The 21,595-nt window shown below is 41.7% G+C and overlaps 1 protein-coding gene across 4 annotated transcripts in view; it reads left to right on the top strand.

Moving 5' to 3' along the window:
- Positions 1-3,582: 3,582 nt before the first annotated feature.
- Positions 3,583-21,595, top strand: part of cacna1ha (calcium channel, voltage-dependent, T type, alpha 1H subunit a) — a 130,476-nt gene continuing 112,463 nt past the window's right edge. For 2 of the 4 annotated variants that reach the window (XM_085158157.1, XM_085158158.1), the window contains exons 1-2: positions 3,583-4,145; positions 5,358-5,847. In XM_085158157.1, coding sequence (XP_085014283.1) covers positions 5,382-5,847 — 466 coding nt within the window. In that variant the 5' untranslated portion in view covers positions 3,583-4,145; positions 5,358-5,381. The remainder of the gene's footprint in view (positions 4,146-5,357; positions 5,848-21,595) is intronic. The other 2 variants (XM_085158159.1, XM_085158160.1) reach the window with 1 other exon arrangement.

Below are 21,595 nucleotides of genomic sequence, written 5' to 3' on the forward strand. Positions count from 1 at the left end.
TTGACGAGAGAGGGAAACACGGGTTATCCAGGCCTCGTACACACAGCTGAGCAGGGCGTCAGAGTGGAGCATTAGCAAAACTCTCATAGGAGCCATTTAGGAACCAAGCATAGAGTAATGAAGACAGAATTCCAAGTCTGCATGTACAAAAGCCTGGGGAGGGAGACGGACGGGTGGGAAGGAAAGACAGGTGTTGGGAGGGGGATGAGCTTGAAGAGCTCGAGCTGTCTGCATACTAGTCACTTTTTCTCACAGCTGAGAATGAGAATGGACACACACTCATGCTCACATCTCCTGTTGCACATGCAGATGACGGTAAAGAGCTTGTGGCTGATTAAAACCTGGGTAATTAGCATTTTCACAATATTGACGAAGAGAGCCAAAAGTGACATTTAAGAAAACCCATTGTCCCTTTAGTTTCACATCTTCAAAAACTCCTTAATTGGCTTTCAGGGTAATGGCTCAAACACCACAAGCCACAGAGGAGAACATCAACCTTTTGACAATTTATAACTTTGATCAGCTTAGCGATGAAAAGGTTTGGCAGCTGGCTCCCATACTGAACACGAGCCCAGCATTTATACATTATTTTCCAGTATAACTGATGCTCCTAGGTGATCTTTGCACTGCATAAATCAGCTCTAACGCAGAACTGTTGAATATATATATATTTTTAAACCTGTATTACTTGCAGTGTGATCATAAAAGGTCCTGCCAAAAGGTTTTCAAAACCACAAAGATCATTGTCAGCTGAAGACGTCTGCAGAAACGGCCAGTACTTTTCCCCTCCTGGCTCCAGTTTTTAGGCTTTTGGCACCCTAACTAGGAATTCAAGAAACTGAGTTCAGAGATTTTTAAAGCAGGGGGAGGAAGATTTGTGGTGTGGGGAGGCTTAAAGCGTCACATCTGGTCTGATTCACCCAGCGCTGCATTTTTGGATTTTGAAACGTGACGAGCCAGTCGCTATGTTTACTGCAGCACACAGACTATAAAAGCTGTGTGCATCTTTGCTCTGCATCAGTGTCTGTTTTAGAGTAAAGACTGTCAAATTTGATATAATTTACTGCATTGTCATGCTTGACTTCAAGTTTTTTGCCCCAAAAAGCAGCAAAAGCTGAATATTGATACTGTTTAAAAACTCAGTGAAACCCACTGGTGTACTTATAAAATGAACAACCAACTGCAGAATAATCAGGCTAAGTAAAGACAAAGATACACACAAAGATTAAAAAGATTATGTCAGATTGTTGACCTGCCAGTGTACTTAGCCATTATGTAATGCACAGACACACAAAACAAAACAATCCCCCAAACTACGTCCTCTCGGCGCACAGATGCTAATTATTTTACATAATGTTGCCACTAGAATGCTTGCACTTCTATATTTTACGATGAAAGACCTTTCTCAATTCCCAAGTTGACCCAAGCTGAAGCGTTAGGCATTTGCTAATGTTTTAGAGTTTAAAGTTTAAAAAGCTCTTAGTCTTTCACTGCCACCTTTTTCACATGTTACCAGTCCATTAAACAGCCATTATCACTTATTATCACGTGTCACCAGTGAGCTTGAAGCTCAAAATCCCCTCATTTCTGGAGGTATTGAAAGACACTGTCTGCTTTAACAAAAGAGAACCACAACAAAGAAAGCTTGAGAGCATAAATCAGACTTCACCCTGCAGACTTGATGTTAAACCCTTTCTTTGTTTTCCCACCAGCTCTTTACCTTTTGTTTCAGTTTCTGTGTTTGATTTATTTATCATTATTATATTTTTTATAAATGTAGCTCTTCCACACACGACTTGACAAAGAGGGCATCATGTGACTTGCTGTGTAAGCTGGGTTTAGTTCTGCTTGTTGGTAATCGGCATGTACAACAATGCGCCTTTTGGATTTCTATAGCTACAACAGGAGTGAGCGCAGCAAAGGGGATATTTAATTGGGTTATAGCAGTCACAGTGGAGGCTAATGTCCACTTCCTTTGTGTCTCTGCAAACAAGATCGTCAAAGAGGTGAATGTCTTTGACGATCTTGTTGTGAGTGTTAAGGTGTTAATGTGTGATATTATTTATCTAGTTAGTTCTATACCACAAATGCATCAATGAATTTTCATTGGTGTTTCTGAAGGACCCTCTGCTGCTGATTTTGATTGCTCAAATTCTCCTTCAGTCATAAAGATTTGATTTGAAAGATTTGATTTAAGAAGGAAGTTTTAAATCTCTCCCGATCGTGGTGTCGGTTATTCTCAAAGATATGTTTTATGGACAGAAAGCTTTGTTCAGGGCCCTGAGCGTATGGCTGCCCAGGAGTCAAATGAACAGTAAAGCACTTTCCTAGTATCCATCCTACATCCTGTTTCTTTCACTTTGCTCTTCCATCTCTAGTTCTCTGACTCCGTCAGCCTTGGATGCTCTTAATTAAATATAGTCAATGTAATTGTGATTGATCATTCAAGCAATATGGGAGTTTAAAGGAGTTTAAATTGATTGTCAAATCAAATTGTGGAGGCGCCGGTTGCCTGATTGAATACAGGATGAACTGTGATAAACATGCTGAACAAAAATATTAAATATAATTACAATTATGGGCATGTTTATTGTGGCATTAACCATTTTGTTTGCAAGTGTTGTGTCAATTTTGTCTGTGTTGGATGATATGCCTGATGTAAGATTCAAGCTTAATGCCCTGCATAACAGTGCTTTGAACTTTGGTGATATGAAAACTCTGTAGGTTATGTTGCTCTCACTGATGGATAGATGGCAAATTCCAAGATGGCTGTTGTAAAATCAAATTTCCACTCCTCACTAATTTTGGCCTAGGCTGCTGTGGACTTCCTCTGATCCACTGATGTGTTTTTACACCCCTCTGCATTTAATCCTTACTTATAATTTATCGCTGGCTCTCTTCCACTGTGTGTGTTTTTTTTGTCCTGTCTTCCTCCCCTCACCCCCAGCCGGTCCCAACAGATGGCCGGCCCTCCCTGAGCCTGGTTCTGCTGGAGGTTTCTTCCTGTTAAACGGGAGTTTTTCCTTCCCACCAAAGCGCTTGCTCACAGAGTGACAGTGGGGTTTTCTGTTTTCTCTGTGTTATTATAGGGTCTTTACCTTACAATATAAAGCGCCTTGAGGCAATTGTTGTTGTGACTTGGTGCTATATAAATAAAATTGAATTGAACTGAATTAAACTAAATATAACTGTGTCATATCAGTTTTTCTTTAAGTACATTTTATACTCTGGAGTGTTTTCATTTTATTTTCGATGACCCTGGAAGGTCCGATTATTAGAAAATCTAAAATGTTCTTTCACTTTTTGTCTCATCTTCCTTTGTCTTTGTCCATGTTTCACGATAAAGTCGAAAACCAAAACTTGCTTCCTTTTACTCCCAGCACGTCCCAGCATTTGTTTTTTACATTTATTTTTTACTCTAACGAACAATATAGAAGATATAGGCACCCCGTCCCCCACCACCACCACCAGTATTTCCTTTTTGCCGGCATAGTCCTCTGTGTTGGGATTATTGCCAAAAATAATACGGACCGACACACTGTGCATTAATTTCTCTCTCGTTATGCCGTCTGCTTTGTGATCCATTAAACACCGCGGTGCGTGCACGCCCAGCTTGGCTCTCTGCTCGTTTCTTGCGCCCGGGTGTGAGTCTCGTACTGTGCGCCGTATTCCTAAAGCCGGGGATCACGTCACGTGTCACGGCTCCCGGGTCCTGGGCCAAGTTTTTTTTTTTAAAAATTCCGTGTCAGACCATCCACGGAGCTTCAGCGCAGAAAGCCACACGCCCCGACCCTCCTGCGCGCATCTCCGCTCCACGCTGCGTAACAAGCACCTCAGAGAGGAGCGGATGGATGGATGCATGGATGTGGATAGATGTTCCCGTTTAACTGAACGCGCCAAATCAAGACGACTTTAAGTGACTTATTTGATTACTTCCAGCGATTTCCAACAACCCTCGGATTACATCTGATCTTTGGCAAGCCAAGGAAGGATAATTTTTTTGTTTTGATTTTTTTTTTTAAACGAGAGAGAAGAGAGGAAAGAAGGAAAGGGAAGCTCCGGGTTGCTGAGAAAGGCTGGGTGCGCTAGAAAGACGGAAAGTCACGGATCATGCTTATGGGAACTTCCGATTCCGTCTCAATAAGGTAGTTTAAAACAATAAAGTTGTTCTGTTTGCATGTGATTATTTTTATACACACTGAGTGCAGGAGATAGTCCACTTTTTAGGGGCGAAAAACGGAAAAAGGCACAGATGATGCGCGCTCTGGCGGATTCTACTTCCATTAATACCGTTTAAGACGCGTATGGAAATACTTTTACGGCAACTGTTCATATCAAAGTGTATTTAATATTGTTCGGTGTTTACAAAAGAACCCCAGGAGGAGAGCTTCCAACTGCCTGAAGGGTCAGATGCGCTCTTCTCACGTAACACCAAACGGCGGACAACAAAGCCCGTTAAAAAAGAAAGAAAAAAGAAAAGCTTCCTCAAAAGGGCAAAGTCTGTTAGCTGGATTATGATCACTAATGTTTTTGTTCTCGACGTTATTCCACTTATTACAATAATAATCAGTATTGCTGTGGTGGTTTGGTTTTTTTTCCCTCTTTTTTGGCGCATTCCCTGCCCACCATTGCGTGGTGTGGGCTAAAAACCTTCAGCAGACCAGAGACAGAACAGTCCATCTGTTCAATCACATAGCAACAGGAAGAGAGAGAATGAGAGAGAGAGAGGGAGACAGAGTGGGAAAAAAACATCCCTCTACTATTATATTTCTCTTATAGTACTCGCACTTAATTGTTACCTAATTTCACTAAACACATTTTTGCATTTCTACTAATTGCTGCAACAGCAGGCAGTTGTCAGTCTGTAGTGCTCCATGGTGCCTTTACTGTGTTATTACTATGGCTACTATGAAATTCAGGCTTGATGTTCTGACAGAGACTCACAGTTTTGTCTGATGAAAGCATTTATTGTTTGTTTTTTTTTTGTTCATTTTAAGGGGAAAAGAACACAACTGAGAAGAAAGGCTATTTAAAAAAAAAAAAAAAAGCCCATGAAAAGCCTAAAGCCCTGGCAGATTTGTAAAAGGACTGTATTGGATATCCGTGTTTTAGATTGATTGGAAGCTCCTGCTGCTCAGGGATTGGAGGAGGAAATGGCCTAAGTGTTTATTTGGCTCCTTGTGCGATTTGTCTCCAGTTGCTCTTTGCCAAGTTGATCTTTCACTCGCTTCTTTTTCTGTCACCGTTAATCTGCATCTTTCCTCTACCTTCATGTCTGCGTCCTTTGACTCACCGTGGGCTCCCTCCCCACTTTCCGCCTCCCTCTAACCTCCTTCTCTCCTCTGACCTCTCTTCAGAGTGGCTCTGCCTGATGCTCTATCATGACTGATGGCGAAGGGAGAGCGCGCTTTCAGTACGCAGAGTGCCAGGAGCTGGAGGAGGTGCGGGAGGAGGTAAGGCTTGCTGTACCGACATCCTACAGGAATGACGCCCAAGGTCATGAAGATGACCCAGGAAGAAGACGCCCGGATGATGAGGAGGAAGAGGAGGAGGTGGAGAGGACGAGAAGGAGCAGGAGGAGGAGGAGCAGCAGCAGCAGTAGCATTCAAGGAGATGGAGAAAATGAGTGGAGTCCTGAAGTTCAGGGGGATGAAGAACAGGAACCGGAGCTGGAAGTGGAAGTTGGACCAACACTGGGAGTTCGCATCACAGCTCCCATCCGTGATCCAGACTGCGTGTCCGAGGAGGAGGAACAGCAGCCGTATCCGGCCCTGGCCCCCGTGGCCTTCTTCTGCTTAAAGCAAACAACGAGGCCTCGCAACTGGTGTCTCCGCATGGTCTGCAATCCATATCCTTTAACATGCTGGAAATCTGACCCCGGCGATCGGTAAGACGAAATATGTCCTCTGCAATGTTTGTGTGTGTGTGGTGGCACGCCTGCATACACGTTTGAGTTGTCAGTAGAAACTTGCTGCTTCTATATAAATACACAAGCACCAGCGAGAGCCTCACACTGGTGACACGTGCAGACATGAAGGGCGTGTCTTGGTATTGGGCAAGAAGTAGATGTTACCTGTTGTGAGTCTTCGTCCTTTGCTGATGTGAGATTTGGCTGTTTTACATGCTAAATTTTTTGTGCAACAATTTGCATTTCCCTCTGGGTCTATAAGGTTGGTATTATAGCCTCCGAATCTGGTGGGTTGGTTATTTTTAGGTAAATTAGCTTTTCTGTTATAGGACCTGTTAACACGCCTAATTGAGACAGCCCCAAGTACACCCAGCACTCGGTCTGTTTGCCTCTATAGACTGAAAGTGCAGTAACACTTACCTGAGCTGCTTTAGGCTCAGATTCAAGCACAAATTAGTTCCTGGCTATATATATTCTTTTGAAGCTCATCAGTCAGTTCGAGCTGTATTCCCTCTACTAACAGTTCTGGCAGCCATTTTATTCTAATAATCAGATATTTTAATTTAATTTCAAAGTGCCAAGTAGTCCAAGTGAAATTACTTCCTAGGAGAAGTGCTCATGTCTGCTTTTACTTTCTATTATTACCCCCTCAGCTGAACATCCTGCTGGGATCATTTTCATCTGTGGGATGTTTTAACACACCGGAGCATAAGAACATAATGTGCATCCAGATATAGGCGCTATGAAAAGAAGCTGAAGATGAACCGCTGTAATATGGTTTTTTTTTTATTCGTGATGTGGTTAAGTGGGTGGTGTAAAAACAAAATTAGGACCTGACTCACATTTATTTTCCTAAGTGCTTCCTGAGTACCTGGAATCTAATATAGAAGGTACCAAGAGTATAAAAATACAAGCACGATTATAAAAGTAAACTACATTTATTCTGTCTCTGAGATTCTATCTCTTTGTCTTCAAGTGATTAAAAAACCCAACTCTGAATAGCTGCATTCTGACAAGCGTCTGCTGTGTTCTTGTAGACCTATGATAGTGGAAGCTTGAAGGTGTAGTGAATCTAAGGAGGATGATCTGACGAGGTGTTTGAAGTCGGAGAAGAAAAACATGCCGTAGAAAGGTAGATAAACAGCTAGATAAAGGGGTAACCTTATGCCCACACATTTCCTCTCTGAGACTTCTGTGCGTTTTGAAGCAGAAGAAATTGAAAAACAAACTTTAAAACGGCGACATATGCACACACACACACAGTTTTGTTTCAAAGATTCATTAATTTGCCTTCATCATTAAAGATCATTAAAGATTATCAGCTCTAGAGACTGGAGTGGATGATTCATGCGGTATTCAGACTGACACTGTGACGTGGGTCAAACCCACGTTGATGATCTGTCTGAATAGGTCAGTGTGCGTCAGCCAACGATCCCTCACGACCCTCCTCTCGAGAAGAGCTAAGCATTGTTGTGGTGGACCGCTGTTTCTATTAGAAATGTACCAAAAGGAAGTTGCAAGTTGCAAGTTGACTTGTGGACTTGTGCCTAATGATGGTTTGCTAAAAGATTTGACGCACATGTTTTGTGTTCGATTGCTTTGGTGATTTTGTCTTTCCGCTGCTACAAACAACTCTACAAAAGAAAGGTCAAAACCATTGCAGGACCTTTAGCCCTCAATGTGAGCAAAGCCTCAGAAGAGCAACTTTTTTCAGTTGATTTAAAAAAAATCAACTCAAACCTTTATTGACATTTCTAATCTTACATATGCACAAATACAAATTTATTATTATGTATTTATTTATTTATTATGACAGCCCTACTTGGTACATACAGTAACTACAGTACTGAAAAAGGTGACGTTTTTTAGAATTTTGGTATTAAAAAGCACTCTGTCTGTTTTGATGTCATTGCTATCTGTTACCGATGTAAGCCTTTCTGCAGCATTTCTACCATATATTTTTTTGAACTGAACCCTTGCTTACAACCTAGATGATATTATCAGAAACTCTTTCTCCTTCATGATCTGACCTTTAAGTGAAAAATTGGTTGCCCATGACTCCACACTCTGGTCCCTTGTTGATCTCGTGTCAGCTGGAGTGATAAGAAGACTGTTTAATTGTCCTTGAGAAAAAAACCTAGTATTCCCTCATGGGGTAAAGTGCCAGTGAGCCATCACCTAATTGATCACATGTCTCTAGGCACCAAAAAGCATCTCTACCAGCTTCCTCATTTCATTTTTGTGGATAGGACAGAACTCACAGGGAATTTCTCATGGGGATTAAAATCCCATTTTTTTTATGAGTTGTGCTCGCTGCAGGCGCTCAAGAATCGAGGCGTGAAAAAGTAAGGCAAGTTATGGTTTCTTACAGAACATGGTAATGGCTAATAGAGATATTAAAATGGGACTGTCCTGCAGCGGGAGAAAGCTGCATCTAAAATTTGTTGTTAAATAATTTAAAGGGCTTTAACGTGCCAAGCATGTGTTGGCTTCTTCTTTTTAAAAAATGGACCAAAAAGCAAAAAGTGATAGGAAGTCCGGTCGGGTCTTTTTCATCGAATGTTTTGGATTTGGACATAGAAGTCGTAGATGTTATTTGTAATTTTCAGTTGTCCTGGTTTCACAATCTAAATAATTGGATGGAAATTGTTCACTAAGACGAATTCAGAGCCAACTGGAGCAAGCAGATGAGGAACGAAGAAGGTCCGAAAGGATTAAAGCACGTTCAGTTAAACAAGCCGACAAATAGGACTTATGGTTTGGTAACCTGCTGTTCGACAGATGCTGGTGTTGCGTTACATTACCTCTGTTTTGTTCACCGCACTGTAGCAGAGCTAATACTGCAGTAGCTGCTGAAGCAGACCACTACTATGAAGCAGATGCTCCTATGGTTAGCACATGTGCGCTTCACTGCGTGTGTGCTGATCACATGTCTGATTTCTATCTGAGTGCAGACTTATTTATTAATTTTTTAAGATATGTTGTTTGAAGTTGACAGGCTGAGCTATTTGTACCAAGACAGCAAGGCTAATGAATGAGGCGCGTACTGTCACATGCTCGGCCTTGCATTATGACTGCTCGTTTAAAACTGGATACGGGTTATGTCACAAGAGCTGATCTCACCGGACATCTCTCTGTGTTGTATTCCTGTGTGTCTGTGAGTGTGTGGGCGTGCGCGCAGAACCCACTGTTAGCAGCGCAGAGTTGGTGGTCCACAGTAGGTTATGTAAATATTTTTCGGAGCATAAATTCTCTGCCACTCAGCAACAAAATGAATGAACACATTGGGAGAAACGAGAGCCTGTAGACAAGGGGAAAAAAGAAATAAAGAAACAACTACATCCGTAAATTTCAAACAACGCACCTCTGAATAAAAGTGTTTTATATTACATCCCGATTCCAACATGTGTAGTCCAACAGTAAAATATTGAATCTGTACTGAGACGGTCATTAATCACCTGCGACAGTAAAAACCGGTCAACAGTTGCTCACAGTTACCAGAATAGCATTTCAGCACAGCAGCATTTGTCATTCAAGTCAAGTCTGTTCCTCACTGGTGATCAACTAGTCTGCTCATGTCCAGGAAAATGCACACTTATTAGAGCAATTAATTAGGTCTTGATTAGCCTAGCATGCAAATAGACTTTAAAGACAAAATTGGCATTTTTTATTGATTTATTTTTAAACTGATGAAAGTCACCCTAAAATATATTGGTTTAGGTGATCTCTGAGTACAGCGTGCATCCACTAGATCTCTGTAAATCCCCCTAACAATCTTCTGCTATTCCCAAACTTTTGCACCCAGACATCACACAGATGTTGCACTCGAGCGGTAGCTGGTTAAAGAGCACTGGATGCCCTACCTGCTCAAGTTGGACATTTGCGTTCTCATGTGGAGCTTCATTGTGTGACATTGAGAAAGTACATGGCTACATTGCACATGTGAGAAATCCTAAGGAGTGACAGTAGTACTGTGGACCTGAGAGGTCAAAAACACTGCAACTAAAGGCAACATCAGCAAATAGAAAAACGCTGTGCACAAAACACAACAGAAGTTGAGTAAAATAAAATTGAAGTGTTTTGGGGAGACAATAACGTGACAGAGCAGCTGTGGGAGTGACAGAAACCACAACATGTGACATATTGCATTGAGACCCGCTTAAAAGAAGCTATGGATTAATTGGTGTTGTGAGGAAGAAAAAGATGTAGATAATGTGTGCTTTAATTGCACAATTCATGTAATACTGCAGGTACATGTTTGCTATTAGCCATTTGCTGTTAGCTTGTCACTTGCGCAGATTTTCCTTCATATTAATGTCTCTCCTAAGACACTTCTGTTGTGTTGCATTCAACCTCCGCTATGTTTTGTGTGATTTTGCAGCTTTTTTTCTATTTTGCTGGCATTTTATTTAGTTGCAGTGCATTTGACCTTTTAGAGCCACCGTACAATAGCCCTAAAATATGGACGAATGTAGCTAGCTAATGCTGTTTATGCTAATTTTATGCTAATAAACAGCATTAGCTAGCATTAGTGTTCTTTCTTTTGTTTAAAACAACTGCTTTTTGGATGTTCCTGTTGAGTAGAGACCTAAATTAAATCTGACAGTTACATCTGAAACAATCTCAAAACAAATGCAGGATCACAAGAATGAACATTATGGACTCGCTGATTAGACGGTGTGAAAGAATAACAACCTGAGTCAAGCTGATTAAATCTGGTTCAGGAGCCCATGCAAGGTTAATACATTACAGATGAGTTGATTCATCGTGCTATCTGCCTCCATTAGTCATCTATACTCTAAAACATATTAAAGGGGGCCTTTTCACTTCCATTGTGATAGATGTTTCTGCACAGAGATACAAGTACACAGATCACCTGACTTTTTTGAAGTATCAGATGGATTTGATGACTTTAGATGGGTTTTTTTTTTTTCATTGTATTTAGTGGTAAAAAATATCTGAGGATTAGCAGTTCAAAATAAATCAAGTGGAAGAGGTTTCTCTCTTTGTTTGAAGTTTTGATGGATTGGACTTGCTGTATAAAACTAGAGACGGGCTTAAAGCTGCATGAGATCAAATCGGCTGCATGAAGAATGTCAGTCAAATGTAGCTTAGATGAATCGAGGAGGCCTGTTAATGTGCAGCTTGTATCAGCGATAAAAAGGACTATCTTCAGGGCAAGAAAGTTGGATTGGCTACTACCCTTTACTCCTGCAGTTCCATTCCTTTTTTTTCTTTTTCACCCCTCCTGTTGTGTATGTATGCCTATTTATGTCTTTAAATGACTTCATCTCTGCAGTGTGTGGGATAAAGAGACTTAGCCTTCAAATTAGCAGGTAGTCCTTCTCCGACTGCCCTTCTGACTGGCATCCTGAGGTTTAGGTGTGTATGTGAGACACGCTTCTCTGCATCCCTCCCTCTCTGCCGGTCTCAGAGCTCGACTCACTGTATTTGTATTGAGCAGTTCCTCAGTGTGTGTGTGATTGTGTGTTTGGTGACTCATTATATTTGGCCTGTTCTCATCATAACAGCAGATTGGGGGTCGTGAGGTGCCCATTTCTGCAGAGACAGAGGGATCCTGTCTCTTTGACGTATGAAGTCCTGGCACACCTTGCGCAGTGCTCAAACTGTGCATGGTTGAGCATCACTTGTGTGCTGTGTAGTGGACAAGGCCCACGCTTTCAAATGTGTTTGGTGCCTGCCAGACGTTATAACAAAACGTTGTTACAAATGTGGTGTAACAAAAGCTTTTAATTTTTCACTCTTCTGCTATTATGTACGTATTTAATCATTAGTTATTACTAATCTCAGGCTGGGTTTACAGTGTGTCTATTGTCCTGTCTCCATCTACTCACCCCCAACCAGTCACAGCAGATAGCTGCCACTCCCTCAGCATGCTTCTGCTGGAGGTTTCTTCCTTTTAAAAGGGAGTTTTTTCTTCCCACTTTAGCCAAAGCGTTTGCTCAAAGGGTGTTATCATGCTGTTGGAGTTTTCACTGTTTTCTTTGTAGTATTGTAGAGTCTTTACTTTACAATATAGAGCACCTCGAGGCAACTGTTGCTGTGATTTGGTACTATATAAAAAAAATTAATCGAACTGACTGTAATGTGTACAGCTCTGCTATACCACACGCACCTACATCACCTACATATTTCTGCTCTAAATGTGAAATTTTTAGGAACTTTCTTTTTAAATGTAACATAGTGTCGCACATATTTTTTTAAAAAACAAAAGAACAACAACAAAAAAAGCAGATGTGTTGTCAAAAAAAGAGAAAACAAAGTAGAGATTAAGCTTCATATACATCCAGTTGCTCCTCGTGGTGCTCCATGTCGTGGTGCTTGTTTAGCTGTGGCTGGATGCTAATATAAAGTTATTACATATAATATATGTTATAATAGCATATATAATAGCATAATATAATGATATGTTAACAATAACGATATCATGAAATTTAGCAGTATTTCATTTGATATTGATATAAAAAACAAAAAACATGTAAGTCCTTTATTAAAAAGTCACTTTAAATTTGAAATCACTGACATGGTGGTGGCAGACTGTTTATTTAAAATGTTTTTTTTGCCATGACACAGAATTAAATATTAGGGTGGTTGCTAAATAGTTTACTAACGTTACTTCGAGGTATATTGTTATTTACATTATATTAGCTTAAGCATTTACATAGCATTTAGCATTACCCAGTGCAAACATTTAGCCTGTAGGATCTGGTTGAATTCACAAAAGCAATGCCTGGTGACTCAAATATTATACTATGCCACACTTACTGCGTTTCTTACATAGACATGATATTAACTAGCGACAGACCCAACTCTGAATAAAAGTTAAGTAGACGTAAACATTAATTAAGCTAGCAGTCGCTGTTTGGTTTGGGAAGTCTGCAGCTGTGAGAATGCAGGGGTGCTTCTCACAAGCAGTCTGTTCTTCCTGCTGCCAAAAATAATAGATCAGCCCTGGAAGGCTGAAATTAATACCAGAGATTGAAGACCAGTGAAAATTGTTTGGATGAGAGCATATTGACTAAACAATCACCCACTTGACCCTGAGACCTCAACAACAGAAAGAAAAAAGGTTTGGAAAGGGGAAGTGAAAAATATGACATATTAAGGGTTGTACAGTAGCGTACACATATTAGTATTTAAAGGATATGTATTCGGTCATATACATAGATAGGAGAACTTTTTAAAAACAGTATTTAATTAAAATAAATTTAGGCAAAATGTAAATTGAACATTTTAGGAAGTTTTTAAAAAGTAGCTTTGGTACTAGAACTCAAGCTTCATATCACTACTCAGTACAGTAAAATGATGTTTAGGCCCACTTGGAGGATAATTTTTGTTTACCAAAGCATTATGTAGCCAAACATGTTAAGTAAACAAATGTGCATTTCCGAGTTAAAGTGTTTGAAGCCCTCCAGATATTTATTGCAGTGCAAAAACTGCTGCCTTCGCCAAGTTGTAGAGCAGGGTGTTTACTTATGGTTGGGTTTCCTTATATCCTTTGGGTGTTTTGAGACTTATGAACTATGCAAGAGCTTACTAACTATAATTATTAAAATTGTTTTATGACTTTTTTTTACTTGCAAATCCTAAAAATGTGCAATTTTTTTGAATATATGAGGCTAATTTTGTCATTAACAGTTCGGGGCCACACTGTGTGTTTCAAAGCTATTTTTAGCCGCGGGAACCTGCCCCAACTGCTAATTTATCTCACTTAGGATTTGTAAAGTCTTGTTATTATTCCAAATACCGGTGCTGTGTTAACATCAACACAATTTACAACCAGTAACAAATCATCGCCACCAGCAGCGAGTCCACAGTAATTTGCATTGGAATCAATAAAGGGCCTTTCACTGCTGTGCTTGTTACCAATGAGAATAAGCCTCTTTACAGTGACTGCATGTTTGCTGTCGTCTTTGCTCGTAATGCTTCGCAAGACTTGTTCAAATGGCCACTGTTTGCACAAGCAGTGCTTTGGCTCAGATCTCATGTATGTAATTGGGGCGGGTGTGGCTCAGGTGGTAGAGCGGGTTGCTCACATATGGTAGGGTTGCCCGGCCCTCCCCATACACTCGTTTGGTCCCCTGCTCCTCTGCCATGGTGTGTGTTTGTGTCATCTCAAACAGAAAGCACTTGTTTCTTATTTTTGGATCGTTAATTTTTGAAGCATCATGTGTAAATGTGTGTAAATCTTTATGCGTCAGTTTGAGCACGCCTGTGAGAGGGCAAACGCGTGTGCTGTTTGCTGTGTGTGTGTTGTGGGATAACTTCCACTGCAGTAGGATCTTTTGTTTATCCCCAGGCTCACTGTTTACAGGCTGCTTCACAAAATGATCTGGAACTAATAGCGCTGATTTTCATGTGTGCACTGGCTGAGTGTGTGTGCCCCCGTGCACGAGAGCTTACTTGAGTGCGCTGTAAGAATGTGTCATATGGCATTCGCAGAACACCATGTGTTTAGGCAGTGACCCACACCTGCCCCAGGCACAAATGGTCTGTGGAATCAGAGGATCTGCGCTCTGCTGCACTGCACCGCTGTTGTTGTTGTACCGTTACATTACGTCACACTCATTTACCGTGCACTTTTCCAAAATGACTTGGAAAAGTCATTCCAAAAAAAAGACCCTTCTGCTAGCAAACCACATGGTTTCCTGGAGAGTCTGGGTCAATCTAAATGAGTTTGTTAGCTGTTGGTGTTCACTGTTAGAAGGTTCATGTAAAGCGGACTACTAATGGAGTACTCCAGAATACGCTGAGATGATCCCTGATCAGTTGGAGGATGAACATTTAACTTTCTTTTTCTGATACCTATCTCCCAGTCTTCAGGCACTCCTCATTTCTTTAAATTTGTTCTCACTGCTTTCGCTGAATCTATGGAAAAAGCCAGTGACGACAGAATTCGACATGCATAAGATAGTATTTTTGCAACGAGGTGATTCCCAAAGAGATATTTGCCAAAAAAGGTGTCATATCTTGGCATGGTGTGAGGTGTCTCCTCAAAAAATGTAAAGAAACTGGATATGTAGAGGACAAAAAAAACATGTGTTATGCTTTAAAAAAAAAGTCCTTAAGAAATAAAGAAAAAAAAGAAAAGACCTGAGAGATGCATCTAGCCCTTCACTTGATCCATCTACTCTTCACTGAAGCTTCATCAGAAATGGTCTCAGTGGAAGGGCCACTGTCAAGAAGCCATTTACAAGGAAGGGAAATAGGGAGAAAAGGCTGACGTATGCCAAATTACATAAGAACTGGACAGAAAATCAGTGTCAACAGGTCTGATGGAGCGATATATCCAGATAGTTCTTATGAAACGCGATGGAGGCTCATGTCATATCAGGTTTTGAGGCTGCATTTCAGCCACTGGTGATAAGGATCGCTTTAAGTTTGGTGGCGATATGATAATAGAAAAGTACAGTCAGATTTTGATCCACCATGCGATACCATCTGGAAAGCGTCTGATTGGCAACAGCATCATTTATCAGCATGGCAATGATCCCAGACACACTGCCAGTGCAGTAAAGGCGTAGCTGGGTAGAAAGACAAACAGAGAAAAATAAATGTTGTCAAATATTGACTTTAAAGCTCATTAGAACAAACTCTGCGTTTCCCTTACGTACTGTATTTCCATTTCTGTTTGCACATGTTCCAATACGGTATTCTGACTCTTCACCTATTTCAGAATTACAATACTTTATAAATCAAAGGGCAATTGTTTGTTACAGACACTCACAGAGAGTATAGCTCTGAGAGATAGAAAATGTAAACACTATTTTAAAAAAATGATGCATTATTAAGTAAAAATAAGACAAAAATGTTACAGAGAGAAAACACAACAGTGTGCAGCATAGACAAGTGAAAACAGGTGAACAGGTGACATAAAATTCTGAGGCATCCAGTGATGCATTGTGGTTGAATGAGTCTTTTGCTGAAGTTGCTCCTGTTGCTGTCCAGCACGAGATAGAGAGGGTGTGAGGGATTTTTCAGTATTGACTGAAACTTGGACTCATTTCTGAAACCTTTTTCGGAGAGTTAAGCTCCACCCCCACAGTGTTACTGGTCTTGCAGATCAGTTTATTGAGTGTGTTGTTATCTGTACACCACAGTCCTCAGTATAAAACAGTGAAGGGAGATATAAACTGATTACATAGAAGTGAACACATTCTTTTACTATAGTGACATATCGAGGAGACGGTACAGTGGCCTACAGTGTTCTTTCTGCTCGGTATGGTGTTTCACTCCTGTCAGTCAAATCCCCTGTAGTGGCAATGCCACACTGATTGGGCCTCTGGTACCGTGGGTGGGTTTTTTCAGCAGCTGTTGCCATGGCTGCGCATCATGTTGATGAGTGTACGCAGATCAGCTCTCTATCCAGAACATTTCCCGTTACCCTCACCAGGGATATCCATACTGAAAGTGTGAAGCGGTTTCTTTTAATCGAAGCATTATGGAAAGATGCTAAAACAAGGCTGGAAACACGAGACAGGGACAAATAGGGCAAACTCTTTAGGAGATGAGAAAGAGGGACTGGGATGATTGGGAGATGCCAAGCGAGCAGAAAGTTAAGAAATCGGAGAGGAAAATGAAGCAAGTGATATAAAACAGACGAGGGAGGTCAAAGACAGAGGACAGGAAGTTAACAAGTGAGGCGAGAACGAGGGTGAGGAGGGAAGGATAAACAGTCCAAAGAGGAGAATCAGAACAGCGGGAGGGATGACGGAAAAGCGGTGTCGAGCAATACGAACAGGAGGGTAGGAAGTAGAGAAAACTGGTCTTTTGAAGCACGGCTTGTGCACATACAGAGTGCTCGGCCAATCACAAGTGCGAGCGATGAACATGTGCCCCTGTGTCCTGTTTTTTTCTCCCCCTGCTCGTTGATGGTTGCTGCAGTGAAGATGCAGCGGCGCTCTCAACCTCAACATACAACTCCATTCTCACCCTCCTCCCCTCCCCCCGTCTCCCTTCTAAAAAACAACAAAAAAAAAAAAGCTGCAGGTGAAAAATAAAGCGTGCTCCTTCTTTGTTCCTCTTCCCTTCTCCTCTCATTGTTTTGTTTCATCTTGCTGCTAAATTGTGCGCGAGTCCTGACTGCAAATGCATCAAAGCACTTTTTTTTTGTCACTCTGTCGGAGGCAGAGATCAGTTATGGGTGTTATTTTCAGTGTGCTGCAGTGTGAAATATGCATTTTAATGCACACATAAGCTGTTTTAATACAGAGGGATTTAAAAAATTTATTCATTAATTTTGTGTGTGTGTGTGTGTGTGTGTGTTTTAAATATAATTGTTGGGATGTTTTATTTTCTGTCATTTCTCTCACACTGTCAGCATTTGACATGAGCTCACTCCCAGTGGTGTATTGATTTTAAGGTTGAGTGTGTGTGTGCGTGTGTGTGTGTGTGTGTGTGTGTGCGTGTGCGTGTGTGTTGCCCTGGTGGCTAAAAGGTGGAAGTGGAGGGGAATAGAGTTCAGTGAAAGAGGATTGATCCAGACTATAAAACAGGAGGTGAAAAGACAGAGAGTCGGGAAGTGTAATTGAAAATCTGACAGATTCAGAGGGGCCACTGGCTCTAACACACACACACCTCACACACACACACACACACAACCTTAAGGGGTCATGGAGAACTGGTTAGGGGATGTTAGTACAGGGTTCTTGGATTGCATTAGGGCTGAGATTATCATAGTCAACTTTCTTCATTTCGTCCTCAACTTGGTGCTTAGTATTCAGTTATGTTTTTAGGTCATATTGCTTTGTTGCGCTTGCTATTTAGTAGCTGCACTGCTGCTCCTAATGAGCTTTTTTTTAAATTTTATTTTAGTGGGATGCGTGTGCTCATGCTGCTCTGAGCCATCTCCCCACAGTCAGTCTCCACATGAATAGCACAGCAGAGCTCGTCTTGCTGCTGAACACATTACTGCCTGAAAGATGGTTAGAATGACAGAAACACACACACAGGGAAAGAAAAGAGGGACGCAGCACATGACTTGACACTAATGACCTACTTTGCAGCTTTTTCATTTCAGACAGCACTGTTCAGCAAAAATCTTGCACCGACCCAGACACACGCTTTTGTTTGTGTGCGTGCGTGTTGCAGGATATTGATGATTAGGTAAAGGGTGAGCTTGCGGGAAATGCCGGAGTGCGCGCCCGGCGGCACACACGTGTCAGGATGCACATGTGTGCCTATGTGTATGAAAGAGTAATGTAGAGATGGATGAATAAATAAAAGATCTGGGAAACCCATCAGCAGCTAGCACTAGGTTGTCATGGCAATGCGGACAGCACAGCACATAGTGCGCGCATGTGTGTGTGCGTTTGTGTGACTGAGTGTTTTTGAGAGATCATATCACTGCAATGTTTTAGCAAGTATGTGTAACTTTGTTTCAGTCCAGACCTCCTTGAAATCTAACAAAGAGAAGCTTACTTTTCCTTTTTTCTCCTTTCAATCTGCCGCACTCGATTTCGAGTCTGAAATCACTTTCAAGCAAAACACAAAAATATAAAGCAACAGTTTTGTATTCAAGCACAGTGACTTGAGTGGGGTGGTTTTGCTTGACACGCAAACTTTAATATTTGCCTCGTCTTGTTATGCAACCGATGATGATGTAGCCTGTCCTTCCTGTATTATACTGATTGACATTCCTTATAAAGAGTAATGACTGTTTTTATGCCAAATTTACAGCTACATGCTCCTCACCCATCATTGTGTGTGCTTTGTGATAGAGTGATGCTTTTACAGCGGTGGTGTGTTACATAGCCCAATACACAGTGCATCTCTTTGGAGACCTGAAAACTGCAGCCTCTTCCTTCTGCTCCTCTTCCCCTCTCCGCTCTGCAGTATGTGCTGCCGCTTTTGTCTACAAAATAGGCCTGTGTGCATGTCTGTGTAGGTGTGTGCGTATAAATGGAGACAGTGTACGCGTAGACGTGTAGATAAGTGTAGCGTGTGGCGCAACCTAGTTTTACGACATGGCGGTGATTGAAGGTTGATGGTGAAGAAAAGTGCCGGGTGAATTCAAAGTGCATGTGCGGAGTTTAATGAAAGCAACTTCAAACGGCACAAATGTGTGTGTGTGTGTGTGTGTGTGTGTAAGAGAGTGAGAGTGGGAGAGAGAGGGAGTGGGCGAGGGAGGAAGAGGAAGAAGTCTAGGACAGTGGGATTCTCTCAGCAAAGAGGCTCTCACTAGAAACTCTACCTGGTTACTAGGCAACAGCATAGCACTGCTGCACATTGGAGCGCTGGGAAGGGGAGGTGTCTATCTACAACATGTGTGTTTGCGTGTGTGAGTGCTGAGTCAATAGCTGTATTATTTATGAGTATTTTATAGGAAGCGCATGCATGGTGTGAGATGGGCGGAGGGGGGAGGAGGTGAATCAAGGGTAAATTAAGGTTGTGTGCGCACGGGGCTCACATGTGCCATAATTGCAATAGTTTGCCGTCATCCTCTGTGGTTAACGGTAAACTAGTACAGGGTAAAAAGTGTCTGACTGTGTTGTTGTGAGGCGGCGGGGAACTGGCTGCCTCCCTTTGAAGTATTGGAGATAAGGTGGAGTGATTCAGCACACAGATGGCTGCGTAAAAAGAAAGGAAGGGAAGGGAAGGGGGGGGTTGCTAAGCTGACCCAACATTCATACTCAGCCACGAATTGCTGCTCATATCTGATTTTCTTTTTGGGTGACTTAGCATCCATTCGAGGGTGTAACCTGCACCAAACTGAACTGGCAGTGAACTCGCAAAGAGAGGTCCAGAGCGGGAGAAGCCGTCACATCTGTTTCATCTGGGTTTGGGGGGGAGAGGAGTTTAGCAGTTGTTCATGCTGCACAGTCGAATTAAGGCATCTGACCAAAAACGAGCCATATCAGCAATCTTTTGGTTTGTTTTGGCTGAACTTTTTCAATCTCTGTTGAAAGCATTTGCCTCAGTGAGGTAATTGCAGCTCACTGGAGCTCTGTATTGGACTGAATGGTAACTACTTAAACGAAATGCTTTGCAATCTAGTTGTGTGAATCTCTGCTGTCAGTCTCACTGTGAAGCGCTGGACGGAAAGAGGTGTATGACTGAAATGAAACCCGGTGAACTCCCCTCGCTGTAAATGAACAACTGCTCTCCGGAGCGAAGTTGGCATTGTTTGGGTTGAAATCAAAGAGGGTGCACACAAGCAGGCGCCGGGTTAACGTGGATGGATTCTTCTTCTGACAGTTCTAGTGATCGTTAATTGTGTTGTAAAGAAGAGGCAGTCCTATCAAAAGCATGTCTTATTTGCTGTTGTGTGTGTGTGTCTGTGTGCATAAGGGGGCCATTAGGCTCGCTAATAGCCCTCTATTATCACAGTTCAAACACAAACACCGAAACGCACGCACAGAGGGACGCGTGAGGACGCGCGCACCCGTGCTGTCTTTGTTTGAGTTGAAAGGGCGCTGTGAAGCAGCTGAAGCAGCTGAAGTGCAGGACGCCTGGTATGTGTTAAACAGCCTGTTTTTAGCTGAAGTGTCTCTATCGTGGTGCTGTTACATACTTGTCTGGAGAGGACTCAGCCACACGTCTCAGAACAAAACACGGAACACTGTTACACTGAATATAAATCCAGCAATTAGCTGGAGCCTCATAATGCTGCTTCAGTGCAAACATGAAAACATGAGGACATTTTGATGCAAAAGGATTGGAATCTTTCTGAGCTTTTGTGCTTGGTGATTTTCTTTGTGATACGAAGATATAATATCCGTTGTATACCACTGTGTGGTTTATGTAACACTTAAAGATATGCCCTGAACTATGTAAAAGCTAAAGGCTGTAAGAGAAATTTAGTGAGAGTTTAGATTCGGTATTCTCGTAAAATATTTGAACACCTGTCATTTCTTTATAATTTGCTTTCTTGTAAATTTTTTAAGTGTTCTTTAGTTATAATACTCTAGGATTTCTGAAGATCTTTCAAAGTTTTTTCTTTGGACATTGGCTGTAATTCCCAGTGTTAATACCTGGATTGGAAAACACACAATCAGTCATGGATTGGCCTCCCCAGAGCCCAGACAGTGTGGGATGTGAGGCAGTGTGGGATCATCTCGACAGAGAATGAAACAAAAAGGGAGCTGACAGGCAAAGAAGAGCTTTGAATGTCCTTCAAGCCTGGAGACCTATTTCTGAAGACTACTTAAAGAAATGACAAGAAAGCTGCCTAAGAGATTTCCGGTTGTGTTGAAGAATAAAGGCGCTCATACCAAATATCGACTTTCTAGCTTGTTAGAATTGTACAAACTGTACACTGCACCTATTTCCCATTTCCCCACCAAAACATATAGAAATGACTTTTGCACAAACTTTGGAACACTTGGTTAGATTTCATTTACAAATGGTTCTAAAATACCATTTTTTCTTTTTTGGTCTCCATATCTTTAGATTATAAATACTCCATCTAATGCAGCAGTGGGATCACCTTTGCATTCACTGCTGTCTCTCTGTCCTCTGATGTACGACGCAGACCAGAGGTCACCAACACAAATCTTGGTTGCGTCTTTGACTGCAGAAACATGACTGGAAACCTAATGGAAATCAGGCTGTTTACACAAAGTATGACTCTTTTGTGTGACACACCTGTGATACACACATAAAACTTTTCTGCAGCAGCAAACAGCCACTTCCCTACTGCAGAGCAACAAAGTTAAGCTCGGTGTA

Source organism: Neolamprologus multifasciatus, chromosome 4 (genome assembly GCF_963576455.1).
Source record: "Neolamprologus multifasciatus chromosome 4, fNeoMul1.2, whole genome shotgun sequence".
Classification (NCBI taxonomy): Eukaryota; Metazoa; Chordata; class Actinopteri; order Cichliformes; family Cichlidae; genus Neolamprologus; species Neolamprologus multifasciatus.